The sequence below is a fragment of the Phocoena phocoena genome, chromosome 6 (genome assembly GCF_963924675.1).
Source record: "Phocoena phocoena chromosome 6, mPhoPho1.1, whole genome shotgun sequence".
NCBI lineage: Eukaryota > Metazoa > Chordata > Mammalia > Artiodactyla > Phocoenidae > Phocoena > Phocoena phocoena.
The window spans coordinates 33,369,045-33,385,318 of record NC_089224.1 but is presented as its reverse complement, the minus strand read 5'-3'; the positions used below and the strand labels follow the sequence as shown (position 1 = coordinate 33,385,318).

The window sequence follows — 16,274 nt, the reverse complement described above, 5'->3', positions numbered from 1 at the left end:
TAAAAAAAAGAAAAAAGAAATGTGCTCTTTAGAAACGTGGAGTTAAATAGTAGAACAGCAGTTTTCCCTTGAGAAGCAGGCATCAGAGTGACGACCAATGGAGCAGGGCCTTCTGTTTATTGTTACGAGCTTTGTAATTATTTGACTCAAACCATATATGCTGTCACTTTGAAAAAAATGACAAGAAAAAATTAATGCCAAGTGAGAAGAGGGAAATGTTGTAGTATTATTGTTTTCTTGTTTTTTGTGTGTTTTTTATAAATTTTATTTATTTATTTGGCTGCATTGGGTCTTCGTTTCTGTGTGAGGGCTTTCTCTAGTTGCAGCGAGCGGGGGCCACTCTTCATCGCGGTGCGTGGGCCTCTTACTGTTGCAGCCTCTCCTGTTGCGGAGCACAGGCTCCACACGCGCAGGCTCAGTAGTTGTGGCTCTCGGGCCCCAGTTGCTCCGCAGCATGTGGGATCTTCTCAGACCAGGGCTCAAACCCGTGTCCCCTGCATTGGCAGGCAGATTCTTAACCACTGCGCCACCAGGGAAGCCCAGTATTATTGTTTTTAATTCAGTCAATTTAATAGACTGATCATTAATCATCCCGCAGTAATATTAAGATTGTAAGTAAAACTATTCCTGATTAATAATTAATTTTAAAATATCTTTTTCAAGAGAATTGGATGAATCAAATAAGCTAAACTTTTTCATTCTACCTTCACACTGCCCACTACAAAATAGAAATGTCAATATGGCTTTGCTAGTATTTTGACTCAGCTACCTCCTTCCCTTGCCCTTACTATGGTGTTATTTACAGTGTACTATTTATATGAAGTCAAACGTCACTAACTTGGATTTGAAAAATGACCTACATGAATATGGAATTGTTTTATGAAAGGCTATTTTGTACTTTCAAAAATAATTAATTTTTAAAATACCCTCTCACACTAGACCCAAAAAAAAAAAAAAAAAAGGATTTTCCTCAGGAGCCTTGGAGTGATTAAAATCGATGTTATGCATAGATATAGACACAGATATCACCTATAAATTATTTGTAAATAATTAGTTCTACTTAATGGGTTTTAAATTCTCTTCTGGTATTTTGTACATCATCTGTACTATGTCTAAAGAGAAAGGATTTCGGGCAGCAAAAGTAAACCAGTCCAATTGCTGTGTAAATTGTACAGAATAAATGCAGCAGGCTTTCCATAGCCTTTCGATTCTTTAGTGTGGTCCTTTTGTGATCTAAGCTACCTTCCTATCCTCAACTGCAGCCATCCCTTACACCCAGCACTAATTCAGTCACTCAGCAGATTGTTATTTGGAGTCCCCAATGTACTAGGACCATTACTAAACTGCTTGCTGTTCCCTGAGTATATGGTGTTGTCTCCCCTTTCTTAGCCTTTGCAATGGGGTTTCCTGATCTAAAATGCTATTCCTCTTATTCTTATACCTTCTAAAACCCAACTTATCCATTAAGACACAAGGGGCACCTTCTTAGGGAAGCCTTCCCTTACCCTTGAACGTTAAAAGCCCTTCCTCCATACTCCCATAGTGCCCTCTATATTTTTACCAGAGCCATTATATTCTCCTTTATATTGTGAGTCCCATTAAAACAGAAACCTGGCCTTTTACTCACTTGTATGTCACTAGAGTGCCAGGCTCCTTGTATGCGTTCAAATGGTCAAAATGTTACTGCCTGTCTTTATTCAACAGACTGTGTGCTTCTTGGTGGATGGGTCTGTGATTTATTAAACTATGTTTTTTTTTTAGCATAACAACTAGCACATAGAAATTGGTTGAATAAATTAGCTTTCTCTGCATCACCATTAATCTTTAAAATATATAGCATTGAGGAATATGCAGAAAGTATCCTCGTGATACAGAGAGACAGGGTGCTGAGGATTGTTCCATTTGTGTTTTACTTAAATAGGAAAAATACATGTGAAAGACCTGAGACTATAGACTACAAAAGCCAAATTACCTAGTGGTGCTCTATGCTCTTACCATCCTTCACCTAGCAACAAGAAAAACAAATAATTTTGAAGGAATAATCTTAAAATAATCAGCTAAAAAGTTATGATCATCATCAACAAAAAAAAGTTGGATTTCTGGGAATTCTTTAGCAGTCCAGTGGTTAGAACTCCGAGCTCCCACTGCAGGGGGGCACAGGTTCAATCTCTGGTTAGGGAACTAAGATCCTGCAAGCCATGCAGCGTGGCCAATTAAAAAAAAAGGTGGATTTCTGCTCATTCAGTCAGTTTGTATGGGTAAACATTACCTAAGTTCCTTGATTCATGGTGTGGTGTGTTTCTAACCCAAATTTACTATCCATCACAAATTGTGATCAATATACAAAAATTAGTTGTATTTCTATACACTAGCAATGAACAATCTGAAAATGAAATTAATAGAACAAGTCCATTTACAATAGCATCAAAAGAAAAGAAATATTCAGGAATAAATTTAGCCAAAGAAGCATAAGACTTGTATACTGAAAACTACAAAAGATGGTTAAAAGAAATTAAAGATATAAATAAATAAAAGCCCATGTTTATGGACTGGAAAACTTAATATTATTAAGATGGCAATACTCCCCAAATATAGATACATATTCAATGTAATTCCTATCAAAATTCCAACAGACTTTTTTGCAGAAATGGATAAGCTGTTCCTAACATTCATAATCAAACTCAAGGGACCCCAAATAGCCAAAACAATATTGAAAAAAGATAAAGCTGGTAAACTGACACTTCCCAACTTGAAAATTTACTACATAGCTACAGTAATCAACTGTGGCACTAGCATAAGATATAAGCCAATGGAATAGAATCGAGAGTCCATAAACAAACTCAAACATCTGTGGTCAATTAGCTTTCAACAAGGGTGCCAAGACAACTCAGTAAGGAAAAGATAGTTTTTTTCAGTAAATGGTGCTGAGACAACTTGATATACACATGCAAAAGAATGAAGTTGAACCTCTACCTCACACCACATACAAAAATTAATTCAAAATGGACCCTAGACATAAATGAAAGAACTAAAATAATAAAACTCTTTTTATTTATTTATTTATTTTTGGCTGCTTGGGTCTTTGTTGCTACGCGTAGGCTTTCTCTAGTTGCGGCAAGCAGGGGCTACTCTTCGTTGGGGTGCACGGGCTTCTCATTATGGTGGCTTCTCTTGTTGTGGAGCATGGGCTCTAGGCACATGGGCTGCAGTAGTTGCAGCATGCAGGCCCAGTAGTGTGGCTCACAGGCTCTAGAGTGCAGGCTCAGTAGTTCTAGCGCATGGGCTTAGTTGCTCCGCTGAATGTAGGATCTTCCCGGACCAGGACTCGAACCCATGTTGCCTGCATTGGCAGGTGGATTCTTAACCACTGTGCCACCAGGGAAGTCCCAACAATAAAACTCTTAGAAGGAAAGACAGGTGTAAATCTGTATGATATTGGAGTAGGCAATGGTTTCTTAGATATGACAACTAAAGCAAAAACAACCAAAAGAAAAAGAGATAAACTGGATTTCATCAAAAGCAAAAACTTCTGCAATGCAAAGGACACCATCAAAAAAGTAAAAAGACAACACAGAATGGGAGAAAATATTTGCAAATCATATCTGATAAGGGACTTGTATCTAGCAAATATAAAGAACTCTTACAATTCAACATTGAAAACACAAATAGCTCAATTTTAAAGGGACAAAGGATTTGAACAGACATTTCTCCAGAGAAGATAAACAAATGGCCAATAAACACATGAAAAAAATATTCAGTATCATTAGTCATTAGGAAAATGTAACTCAAATCACAGTGAGATACCACTTCACATCGACTAGGATGGGTATAATAAAAAAGACAGACAATAATAAGTGTTGGCAAGGATGTAAAGTAATTGGACCCCTCATACACTGCTGGTGGGAATGTAAAATGGTGCAGCTGCTATGGAAAACAGTTCAGCAATCTCTCCAAAAGTTAAACGTAGATTTACCATATGAATCAGAAATTCCACTCTTAGGCGTATACCCAAGAGAACTGAAAACATATTCACACAAAAGCTTGTACACAGATGTTTATAGCATTCTATAGCATGGTTATTCATAAGAGCCAAATTATAGAAATAATCCAAATGTCCATCAACTCATGAAAGGATAAACAAAATGTGGTATATCCACATAATGGATTATTATTCAGTCATACAAAGGAATGAAATACTCTTACAGGCTACATGAATGAATCTTGGAAACATTATCCTAAGGAAAAAAGCCATACACTAAAGGATGTATGAAATGTCAAAAAGAGGCAATTCCACAGAGACAGAGAGATTAGTGGTTGCCAGGGGATGGGAGAAAATGAAAATTGGGACTGATTACCAATTAAAACAGAGGTTTTTTTGGCATGATGAAAATGTTCTGGAATTAGTAAGATTGCACAACACAGTGAATATACTAAAAACTACTGAACTGTGCACTTTAAGATGGTAAATTTTTTGTTATGTGAATTATATCTCAAAAAATTTTTAAGTGGAATGTGATCCTAAACTTAAAATAAGTTCTAAGCAACTGTATAGATCAAAACAGTAGATCTAGAGCAGCTTCCAATGGCTCAGCAAAATTAGTCAGTGCTCTTCCCCTCCCATAAAAACTTGCTGGATGGGATTTCTGTGTTCAGATGCAATTTATGATAATTGCCCCTTTTGAGCATGCATGCACTGGGTCAATTGAAAAGCAATTTTTAAGTTGGTGAGCTTACATCTGTTTCTTACAGCTTTGTGTGTTTGTCTAACTCAGAAACCATTTCTAACTAAAAAAAAAGCATCCTTGATTCTCTATTCCCTTACCCTGCTTTATTTTCTCCATAGTACTCATCACTGCAATCAATGTAAGTTCCTTGAGTGATAGGGCTTTTAGTTCTCAGCTCTAGCCTCAATGATAAAAGGTTAATAGAAAACATAAAGCAGAAAAATGCCTACAAATTAAAATCTAAAGAAAATTTCCATCAGTTGTCTATAGATGCCATTTTTGTGATATCTTCAGAATACAGGTAACTTTAATTATCAGCTCACCCTTTGAAAGAGGTACAGATTTTTCCCCGTACAAGAACTAAACTCCGGGGTACTGGACTGGTTCTGAAGGGTGTTTTGGTTTGCTGTAGCCTGGCCAATTAAACTCACATAATCAGGTCCTTACATCTAGTTTCCCTTCTCAGTGATTAGTGAGATAGTGAACTTTGTAATAAACCTTATAAGAGGACCAATGAAAGTAACTCTCCCAGGAAAAGTGTATGTTAGTATTCTTCCTATTTGTTCATGATCCACTAGAATACTTCTGATTATAGGCTCCATTACACTTAAAGTCTTGGCCTTCTCTTTGATTACTTGGCTGCACAGGTCATGGGTGCTTTGATCTAAATAGAGACAAAATATTCCTTAACGTTGGCAGATACTTGTGAACTAAGGGAAATGAGCTTCCCTCAGAATACTTACAAAGGAGACTGCCATGGGAATGTTAGATTTAATTCTAATATACTTCTTGTATATAGTAGCTAAGAGTATGAAAGGCCAAAGACTGACTTTGCTGTTAATTTGATCACATACCTATACATGTACCAAAGAAATTAACTTTTACAGTTTCCCTAAGGGAAAAATTGAGCTTAAAATATTTACCAAATAGAAACTAGACTTTTCAGTTTTAAGGAAAGTTATTTTCTTTCTTTTTTTTTCTTTTTAATTTTTGGCTGCGTTGGGTCTTTGTTGCTGCGCTCAGGCTTTCTCTAGTTGTGGCAAGCGGGGAGCCACTCTTCATTGCGGTGCGCAGGCTTCTCATTGCGGTGGCTTCTCGTGTTGCGGAGCACGGGCTCTAGGCGTGCCAGCTTCAGTAGTTGCGGTGCATGGGCTCAGCAGTTGTGCCGCACGAGATCGGTAGTTGTGGCGCACGGGCTCAGTCGCTCTGTGGCATGTGGGATTTTTCCGGACCAGGGCTTGAACCCGTGTCCCCTGCATTGGCAGGCAGATTCTTAACCACTCCATCACCAGGGAAGTCCCAGAAAAGTTATTTTCTAGCCAGAATTCATCAATAACAAAAAAATGTAATTGTTACTAAAGAAATAAGTAATAAATGGCCAAAAACTGGTGGTTAAAAACCCAGTGAAAACATATTTTTTTGTTTGTAAATCAAATAGTCATGAAGCACTTCTGAGGCCTATAAAAATAGACTCAGCCAAGTCTTTAAAATATTTTCTTGTGAGAACTGAATTCACATGAAACTTCCCAGAGACTAGTTATTTCTACTGTTGCTAACATATATAATTAAAACTCTGAGAATTTGTTTTAAAATGTTTTTTGATATATATAAAATAAGCAACCACATTTGTGCTAAAAAGTTATCACATTTTGACAACCAACTCCATGGAAAACCTACTTGTAATTCTATCATAAACATGTATGATCCTTTAGTTTTCAAAGTGCTTTTATATATTTATTTGATAAAGCAACAAACTATTTACATGTAGTAAAAACAGTAGTTTCACTACCAAATAATTTATTAAATAATTAGAGTTGCATTTGAAAAATAAGGTTTTGATTTTAAATGCAAGGGAGTGATTCATACATTGCTTTCTTTTAAAAGAAATGGCTGTTTGGTGTTTTAGAAAATATAATTATTTAAGGTACTTCATTAATAAGATTATAACCTGGGTCATTCGGATCATGTTCTGGTTGTCTTACAGCCAGTGACACCTAGGGAAAATGTCCAGTGAAACAGACAGGCTTACTTCCAGGCTTTGAATGGAACAATTTAAATGCTGCCCAACCCCCAGGTGATGGGTATGAATTTCAAAAGACTGGCACCTCAGTATACAAATACCTTGCCCTTTTCCCGATCTAGAAAAAAAGAATCACGCTAGAAAGTGACAACAAAACTTTGATAATACTTATAAATTATCAAAATTATAAATTCAGATTCACTCCTTACTCCTTTTCATGGTGGACAATGAAATACCATTGAAGGCCACAAACAAAAATGAATAACATCAGTTCAGCCTCTCAAGGCAGTCTAAGAGCTGCTGGTTTGTAATTATGAATGGAAGTCTTTTAGCCAAAGATTTTTCAGGAGAAAAATTCAGGGATATTTTAGCAGAGAGAAAAATTAAGCAAAATGAAAAAAAAAAATTAAGCAAAATGGTTAAGTATTGTTTTATAAAGATAAATCCTGTCAATTCTGCCTACAGTGTTTGTTTTTGCATATTCTTCATGGTTCTTCAACGGTAAAATCACTTAAGTCCTTCACTTAAATTCTTCAGTTTGTTACAACTGATGAAATTTATCTAAAACTAATGTTTCTTGTAATTCTCTACTGAATGGCTCCACAATTTCCATTCAAATTCTGTCTAGGGTGGCTTTTTTTCATACAATTCTGAATTAATAGTAATCATAGGAAGAGAGATCAGTATTAAAAACTGGGATGTATATTTTCAAATGGCAAATTCAATACTAACTAGGAGTATTCTTTAGGGTATAGAGATAGCCAAAGAGTGAAGTTAAATTTATGTTGCTTCAAGAGAAATAAAATATATTCTCTTAAAACATTTTTGAAAATTCCTTGCTGCCCTATGGAATGCTTTAAAATAAACCACTTTTTCTTCTCTTTTTATCAGAGCTATTTGAATCCTGGAACACTGTGGGGAGTGAGGGGTAAGTAAGCTATAATCTGCCTATAATTTGTTGTTACTTGGGGCAGGGTTCAAGAAGTGGTTCTTTTAAGAGACCCCTCAGATCAAATAAATTCTAACAATATTTACTACTTTGGACTTGAAAAATCATACCTTGCTTTGTATATACTGTAATAAGCTTGAAAACACAATAATACAGTATGCAAATATTGTCTCAAGATGCATTTCTTTTGTTCTACTTTAATTACAGAAGTATTTACTAATAAATGGAGTTTTAAATTTCCAAAAATCCTAAGTATACAAGTTTTTAGATGTTTAGTTTTCTACTCTTCTGTTGTGAATGGTTCTGTTCCCTGGGCATATAAGGATCTTGCTCATTATAACAAAGTCTGTGAGATTGTTCTATTTTTCTCTTTGAGTACTGTAGAGATCACTCAGTGGAGTTTTGTGTAATAATTTACCAATAGAACCTAATACCTAAATCTAAGTCAATATATTTGGGTTCAGTTAAATTACAATAGTGACAATTCTGTTGATTCATTGTGGACATTCCTAGGAAAGAAGATATAAAAAGGGACAAAAAGAACTATGCAAAATATCAAAAGCCAACATTATAACATCAAGTTTTTCTGAGCTTTCTTTTTATAATTTCTCTTGTTCTAACTACCACCACATTGAGGTATTGTTGGTGTCAACATGAAGGCCATCATAAAAATCAAACACCACTCTAGTATTCGCTGCCACGTATGCACTGCATTCCAAAAGCAAGGAATGGAAGCAGTCACCCCTGATGCAGGCATTAAGGGGTGCATTGTTTGTAGAGAATTTTAAAACAATGAAACTTATGAAAAGTCAGTCTACTTATTATTATTAGCATCAAGGTAAACAATGACAGTGATAAAATACTCCTCGCCATAAGAAAGATGCTCCTATATCCACCCTTTGAGTATTACTGCCCAGATGAGCTCAAAATACTACATACCCAATGCATGAGATATTTATTGTGGCAAGATCTCACTCTCAACTTTATTTTCAATTTTTGAAAATATAAACATAGAAGATATATGTGTTATCAATCTAATCAAGGCAGCCTGCAGCCTGTTATATCTTTAAATGTAAAATATACATAATGAATATTTTAAAAAATTCCAGTGAAGTTGAGAGAGGAATTGTACACATGAGTGGACACTGAGCTTTCATTATTCATACTCCAGGTGCTTTATAAAATCACAAGTATGTCCCTAAGGAAATAAATGAAAGAGCAAAACATGTCACACTTGCTTTTAATGCATGAGAATTTGTGTTGACTATAGAACCAAACTCCCACTAAGGAATTGACTTCTTAGCAATTCATTCTAAGACTTAGTATGACACTTCATTTTAAAATATAAGACGCCCATTCTTAAATAAGCATTTATCACTTTATTGACCTGGACTATTACAAACAAGCCAATGGCAATAAAGTCCAAATTACTGAAGATCATATGTATATTTTTGCTGACTCCTTGGACACTGAGTTCATGAAGATATGAAGAACTAAGGGGAGGAAAAATATTAGCGAAGGAAAACAAACATTAAAGCACAAAAGCACCTTCACTGATGTCCTTGCCACCCATAGTTCTCAGACTCATAGAATTCTCCAACTCTGTTATCTACAACACTCTGGAGTTAGGGAAAGAACTAGTACTTTATGGAGGCAAATATGTTTCTTTCCAAATGCTCTGTTATAGGTGGAAAAAAAATAATGAACAAAAAACCCCCCACAAACATATTTCATATATATGCAAAAAGACAAAATGTTTAGACTAAGGAGAGCATGTGAAACAGAGGGTAAATTTATTACTAGTTAATGTAAAAAGAATTGTACTTGCCTTGGGGGAGATGACAATTTTTCTTTCCTTTGTGACTGCACTGACTAAACTAGAAAGACAAGAAGTTCACTCCCAGAATATATTATCCAGGACATGATTTACATGTTTGTTTGAGTATTTATATGAAATCTATCATAGCATATAAAGGATGTATGTTTAACCAAAAGGAAGAAAAAAAATTGTACCTTTGTTATTTAGATGTCAGTTCACATTTGCATTATCAAATCTACTCATTGTTGGTTTAATATAAATTTTCTTGCTTTGTTAGTGAGCTGGCTTTTAGAAAATGTGTTTATATTTCCACAGGTAAAGCAAATATGTGTCAATTTCTTGGGCAAGCAGAATTCCAATGTCAAAATACATTCTTATATGAATTATTTCTAAATTATTACTTAATTTTATAAGGAACTTAAAATTAGGGGCTTCATTAATAAATATGTACATATTAATAAATATATGATTGCTGTGCTTTGCTAAGGCACTGGCCTTTTGCCATTGTCTGTCTGTCTATCTATCTATCTAAAACACACATTATATACAATATATATATTAAATACATATCATACAAACCAAAGGCAAAAAGAGAAAACTAGCTGAAAACAGGAATCTGACTTCAAATAGTCCCTGTTAAAAAAATAAAATCTCTAAGTTGGTTTGTAAATTTGTTGGTTGAAACAGTTTCTCATTGGGCCGAAGTTATAACTTGTGGTTCCGTTTCCAGGTTAAGTCCACAGAAGTCTATTTAACCCATAATTCAAATGAGTTTTAATACCATACTTAAGAGATCTAGAAACTATTCACCAATTTAGAAGTTTGTTTTGGCTTGGTTTTCTTCTCCTATAGGAACTGTTTTTTACCAGTAAGACCAAGGAACCCTACTTCGTAGGGGCTAGAAACTAGAAAAGGAAAACAGTCTTTGAGCACAGGGCAACAGTCTGGGTCTTAGGTGAGATGGTCAGGGTCAATAGCAACAAAAGAAAGAACAAAAAAAACTTAATATCATGTAGGAAAAGTTGGAGTCAGTAATAAAGTGGGTTACTCTCATGGAGTAAGCTTCCATAAATCAGGTTGATTTTGCTACTGCCCCCCAAACATTAATTGGTTTAAGAAAAAACTTTATTTTACAAGCAAAAGTTTGGAAAAGTAACAAAAATAACAATATAAGTAACAAAATCATACCTCTGGTCATTATAATGAAATGTTTTCTGTGATTGAAAACTACAATGAAAAATTTGTTGGGCAAAGCCATGTTTAGTTCTTAATTCCAAACTGAGGTTTACATTATATAATAAGATTTAGACCAAAAATATCTTGAAGAAAAAATTTCATTTACATATTTACAACCCCCGTGCAATCTGGGCGGCCTGTGTACAGGCCTGACTAACCAGGCTGTAAAGGAAAAAAATCTCAGATTAAGCCCATCAACTTATTAGCTAAAGATCCTCTGGCTAGATGTCAAGCTTTATAGGTGTACTCCATATGACCAGATACCTTTTCCTTGATATGTTAGAATACTTTAGTTGTTCTGTCCTTGTTTCCCTATTCCATGGAACTGTATTCATTTCTCCCAATTTTAGTAGCATAATGAGAGATATGCTGAATAGATAGGGCAAGAGAGAGATGATAAACCTATATTCCAAAATATTAGCAAACCAATAATATAATACTCTAAAAGCAATTCCGGAAAAAAGAGCAGAGACCGTGTTTAAAAAGTCAAGAATGATCACTCAGCCTCTGAGGAGCATAAATTAACCTTAATCCCTAAACCTAGCCAGTTGCCTTAGCCCATAGAGTGCATTCTGGCACAAATTTTCAGCTGTTTCAGCCAAAACATACGCAGCAGGTGACTCTCTCTCTGATATAAGCAATATTTAATTGTTTCTTTTTTTTTTAAATAAGATGTTGGGGGTAGGAGTTTTAGTAATTTATTTATTTATTTTTGCTGTGTTGGGTCTTCATTTCTGTGTGAGGGCTTTCTCTAGTTGTGGCAAGTGGGGGCCACTCTTCATCATGGTGCACGGGCCTCTCACTATAGCAGCCTCTCTTGTTGTGGAGCACAGGCTCCAGACGCGCAGGCCCAGTAGTTGTGGCTCACGGGCCTAGTTGCTCCGCGGCATGTGGGATCCTCCCAGACCAGGGCTCGAACCTGTGTCCCCTGCATTAGCAGGCAGATTCCCAACCACTGCTCCACCAGGGAAGTGCCCTAACTGTTTTTTAAAAAAATAACAAAATATACTTGTATTTGAGAATAACAATATAAATTTATATTATAATTATTGTATTATAACATACTTTTATAATATAACAATATACTTAATAATATACTTTTATATTATATAATAATATACATTTAATGGATATTTTAGTTTATTATTCTACTCTTAGTTTTGTTCTTCAAATATGCCCGGAAAAAATTTTAAGCAAATTTAGAAGTGGAAACATTTAAATGTTCCATTACTTGATAAAGCATGTGTTTGGTTATTATGGAAATACAAATTAAAACTCCTCAAATATACTATAGAAGATATACATATCCATGGTATACAAAAGGATTAGGGATTACTTCCTCCCCTTCTTCTTTTATCCTGAGGGAACAGCTAGTGAGCTTAAGCTTTAATTTTTAACAGATTAGAAAAAGGAATCTTACCCACCTACTAAATTAAAATTTTTCTTATTAAATGCCTAAGTTTTTAAGTCACTCATTTTCCTAGCTACTTCAATGGAATCAGCAGTCATAGATCCAACCCCAACTCCAAGATTGGAACTTCGTAACAACAGTTCCAAGGCAGAAATCTGACGTAACTCTCTGCGACACAACTTTACACGTGTGACACTATGCAACTGTGCCACATTTCCTACTGGCTGAATTTGGGGTGTTGGTCGACTGTGAGATTTTGTAAACTGATTGCTATCCCTTTCTGTTTTGGCCTCATTGCTTAACAAATGCCCACTAGTGGGTGCTAAAGAGCTACAAATTGGTGGTAATTCTGTGCCTTCTTCCCAGAGCTTCTGAGGATTTGGTTGTGTTCTTGAACTGCTTGTGGAACTGTCCAATTGTCTTTCCCTTCCACTTAATTTTATACTTTCAGTTCTGGATGCCCATTTTAATTCTTCTGAAACCATGCCTGCTTCTTCTGGGTTCTGTATTCCATTTCCAGCATCATGATCTAAAAATAATCCAAAAAGCAGAAAAAAAAATTAAGAGGTTTCCTCCAAAACAGGTATTTTAATCATGATATCTTAACATAACTACATTATTATCATGCAATATAAATTGTCTTCCAGCTTTTTTTGTTAAGTGACTTCTTTGAGAGGAACAGAAGTGTGAACATTAATTATTCTTATTTCACTTAGAGGCATCTTGCATGTGAATAACTGAGAACTTTCAATTAATAGAACAAAACTGAGTAGTAGTCTTCTAGAGATTTTGGTACCCCTGGAAACACAGAGGTGCTTTACGCCTCTCTGGTGCCCTTCCACACCTGCCACTGCTGGGCTTGCCACTGGTAAATCACATTTCAAATCCTGGTCATATCTCCAGGGAATGTTCTGGGACTTGGCATTATATGTGTGAAAATCTAGTCTTTTTTTTTTAATTTTTTTTTTTTTGCGGTACACGGGCCTCTCACTGTTGTGGCCTCTCCTGCCGCGGAGCACAGGCTCCGGAAGCGCAGGCTAAGCGGCCATGGCTCATGGGCCCAGCCGCTCCACGGCATGTGGGATCCTCCTGGACTGGGAAACGAACCCGTGTCCCCTGCATCGGCAGGCGGACTCTCAACCACTGCGCCACCAGGGAAGCACAAAAATCTAGTCTTGATTGAACTCCAAGCATGAGAGCAGGGTTCTTCCGTCTGAATGTACTCTGGGGTACATGCCACTGCTTTCACCATCAAAATGGGAATGACAGCATACCCCTCAGTGGGGACCACCTTGCTGGAATGAGTGATAGGAGTGAGTGAATTATCAAAGCTTGAGGCCCTCAAATCATAGAATAATCTAATATCAAAGACAAAACTTACTTAAGGGAAGTCCATATAGGTACTAGACCTAATGCAAAGAAACAATGCCAACTTTAACATATGTTGATGATGCAATTAGGACACTTCTGGTCCTGCGAGAACCAAGTTTAAAAACAGAAGTTGCACACTGGCAGCTCCCAAGCCAAATCTGCCCACAGACATGTTTTACTTAGCCTATAAAATAATATGTGATACAAAATTTTAAAAGTGGAAAGTTTCATATAAAAATATAGATTTCCGGATTTTAAAGAAAATGAGAAAAACTGACAATTTCTGCCTGGCAACAGCAGCTGGAGCAGAGCTGCCCCTGCCAATTTAGACAACTGCTGCAGTCCCACCGCTCACTTTGGCTTCCTGGCTCCTGCAGGCATTTTAGTTTGTGACCCTGGTTTAAAACATAATTCATTTTCTATATAACCTTTAAAAATTGTGAATAACTCTTTTGTACACCTGCAATTTATATAACATCATACATCAACTCTACTCAATAAAAAAAAAGAAAAAAAAGGATTGATTTTCTAGTTTTTAAAATTCTTCTCACAAACAAAAAACTTGAACTAGCAAATGACATGGACCCTCATGTGGAATTAGCAGGTACAAAGTTGATCATAGCGCTCACAGTGGCTCCCCAACTTTGCTGCACATCAGTGTCACCTGGAAGCTTTTAAAAATCCTTTGGCCTAATAACCTGTACTGGAAAAGAACCCGAAAAAGAGCGTGTGTGTATATATATATCTGAATCACTTTGCTGTACACCTGAAACTAACAGAATATTGTAAATCAGCTATATTTCAATGAAAAAAAAAATCCTGATGCCCAGGTCACAGTGTCTCGGGGAGGGAGCCAGGCATCTTAATTTTTTTTTTTTTTTTTTTTTTTTTGCGGTACGCCGGCCTCTCACCGCTGTGGCCTCTCCCGCCGCGGAGCACAGGTTCCGGACGCGCAGGCCCAGCGGCCACGGCTCATGGGCCCAGCTGCTCCGCAGCATGTGGGATCCTCCCAGACCGGGGCACGAACCTGTGTCCCCTGCATCGGCAGGCGGACTCCCAACCACTGCGCCACCAGGGAAGCCCCTTAATTTTTAAAGATCATATGAGAAAGAGCAGAGATGGGCTCATTGGAAAGGCTCACTTCCAAGCCCACTTAGATTCCTCACAATATAAAGTTTCCCTCTTCCATAATTTCAACACCGAAGGAACAAACTAAAGAAAGATTTATTCACCCATAGTCACACAGCCAGTAAAAGAAATTAGGATCCCAACCAGATCTTCTGACTCTAGTATCCTGATATGTAGAGTTTTATAGTGGTTTAAATTGATACAAGAATAGAGTTTTGGGGGAGACCTTCAAGATGGCGGAGGAGTGAGACATGGAGATCACCTTCCTCAGCACAAATACATCTGAAATACATCTACATGTGGAACAACTCCTACAGAAAACCTACTGAACACTGGCAGAAGACCTCAGACCTCCCAAAAGGCAAGAAACTCCCCACATACCTGGGTAGGGCAAAAGAAAAAAGAAAAAACAGAGACAAAAGAATAGGGACGGGACCTGCACCTCGGGGAGGGAGCTGTGAAAGAGGAAAAGTTTCCACACACTAGGAAGCCCCTTCACTGGCATAGACAGGGGTTGGGCGGGGGGGAAGCTTCAGAGCCACGGAGGAGACTGCAGCAATAGGGGTGCAGAGGGCAAAGCGGAGAGATTCCCGCACAGAGGATCGGTGCCGACCAGCACTCACCAGCCCGAGAGGCTTGTCTGCTCATCCGCTGGGGCGGGCGGGGGCTGGGAGCTGAGGCTCGGGCTTTGAAAGTCGGATCCCAGCCTGAAGGGGCTAGTGCGCGAGGAGAGGGGATTCAGAGCACCGCCTAAACGAACTCCTGAGACGGGCAAGAGCCGCGGCTATCAGCACGGACCCCAGAGACAGGCTTGAAACGCTAAGGCTGCTGCTGCAGCCACCAAGAAGCCTGTGTGCAAGCACAGGGCACTGTCCACACCTCCCCTCCAAGGAGCCTGTGCAGCCCACCACTGCCAGGGTCCTGTGATCCAGGGACAACTAGCCCGGGAGAACACGCGGCGCGCCTCAGGCTGGTGCAACGTCATGCTGGCCTCTGCCGCTGCAGGCTCGCCCCACATCGCCCCACATTCCGTACACCTCCCTCCCGCCCCCGGCCTGTGAGAGCCAGAGCCCCTAATCAGCAGCTACTTTAACCCCGTCCTGTCTGGGCGAAGAACAGACGCCCTCAGGCGACCTACATGCAGAGGCAGGGCCAAATCCAAAGCTGAACCCTGGGAGCTGTGCGAACAAAGAAGAGAAAGGGAAATCTCTCCCAGCAGCCTCAGGCGCAGCAGATTAAATCTCCACAATCAACTTCATGTACCCTGCATCTCTGGAATACCTGAATAGACAACGAATCATCCCAAATTGAGGAGGTGGACTTTGGGAGCAACTGTTGACTTGGGGTTGCTTTCTGCATCTAATTTGTTCCTGGCTTTATGTTTATCTTAGTTTAGTATTTAGAGTTTATTATCATTGGTAGATTTATTGATTTAGTTGCTCTCTTCCTTTTTTTTTATATATATATATATAGATATGTATATATTTTTCCTCTTTCTCCTTCTGTGAGTGTGTATGTGTATGCTTCTTTGTGTGATTTTGTCTGTATAGCTTTGCTTTTACCATTTGTCCTAGGGTTCTGTCAGTCTGGCTTTTTTTTTTTTTTTTTTAACTATA

The 16,274-nt window shown here is 37.7% G+C and overlaps 1 protein-coding gene across 6 annotated transcripts in view; it reads right to left on the bottom strand.

The window, feature by feature from the left end:
- Positions 1-12,203: 12,203 nt before the first annotated feature.
- The window catches only part of KIF27 (kinesin family member 27), an 85,489-nt gene continuing 81,418 nt past the window's right edge, over positions 12,204-16,274 (bottom strand). For all 6 annotated transcript variants that reach the window (XM_065879251.1, XM_065879254.1, XM_065879253.1 and 3 more), the window contains one exon: positions 12,204-12,688. In XM_065879251.1, the coding sequence (XP_065735323.1) occupies positions 12,204-12,688 (485 nt within the window). The remainder of the gene's footprint in view (positions 12,689-16,274) is intronic.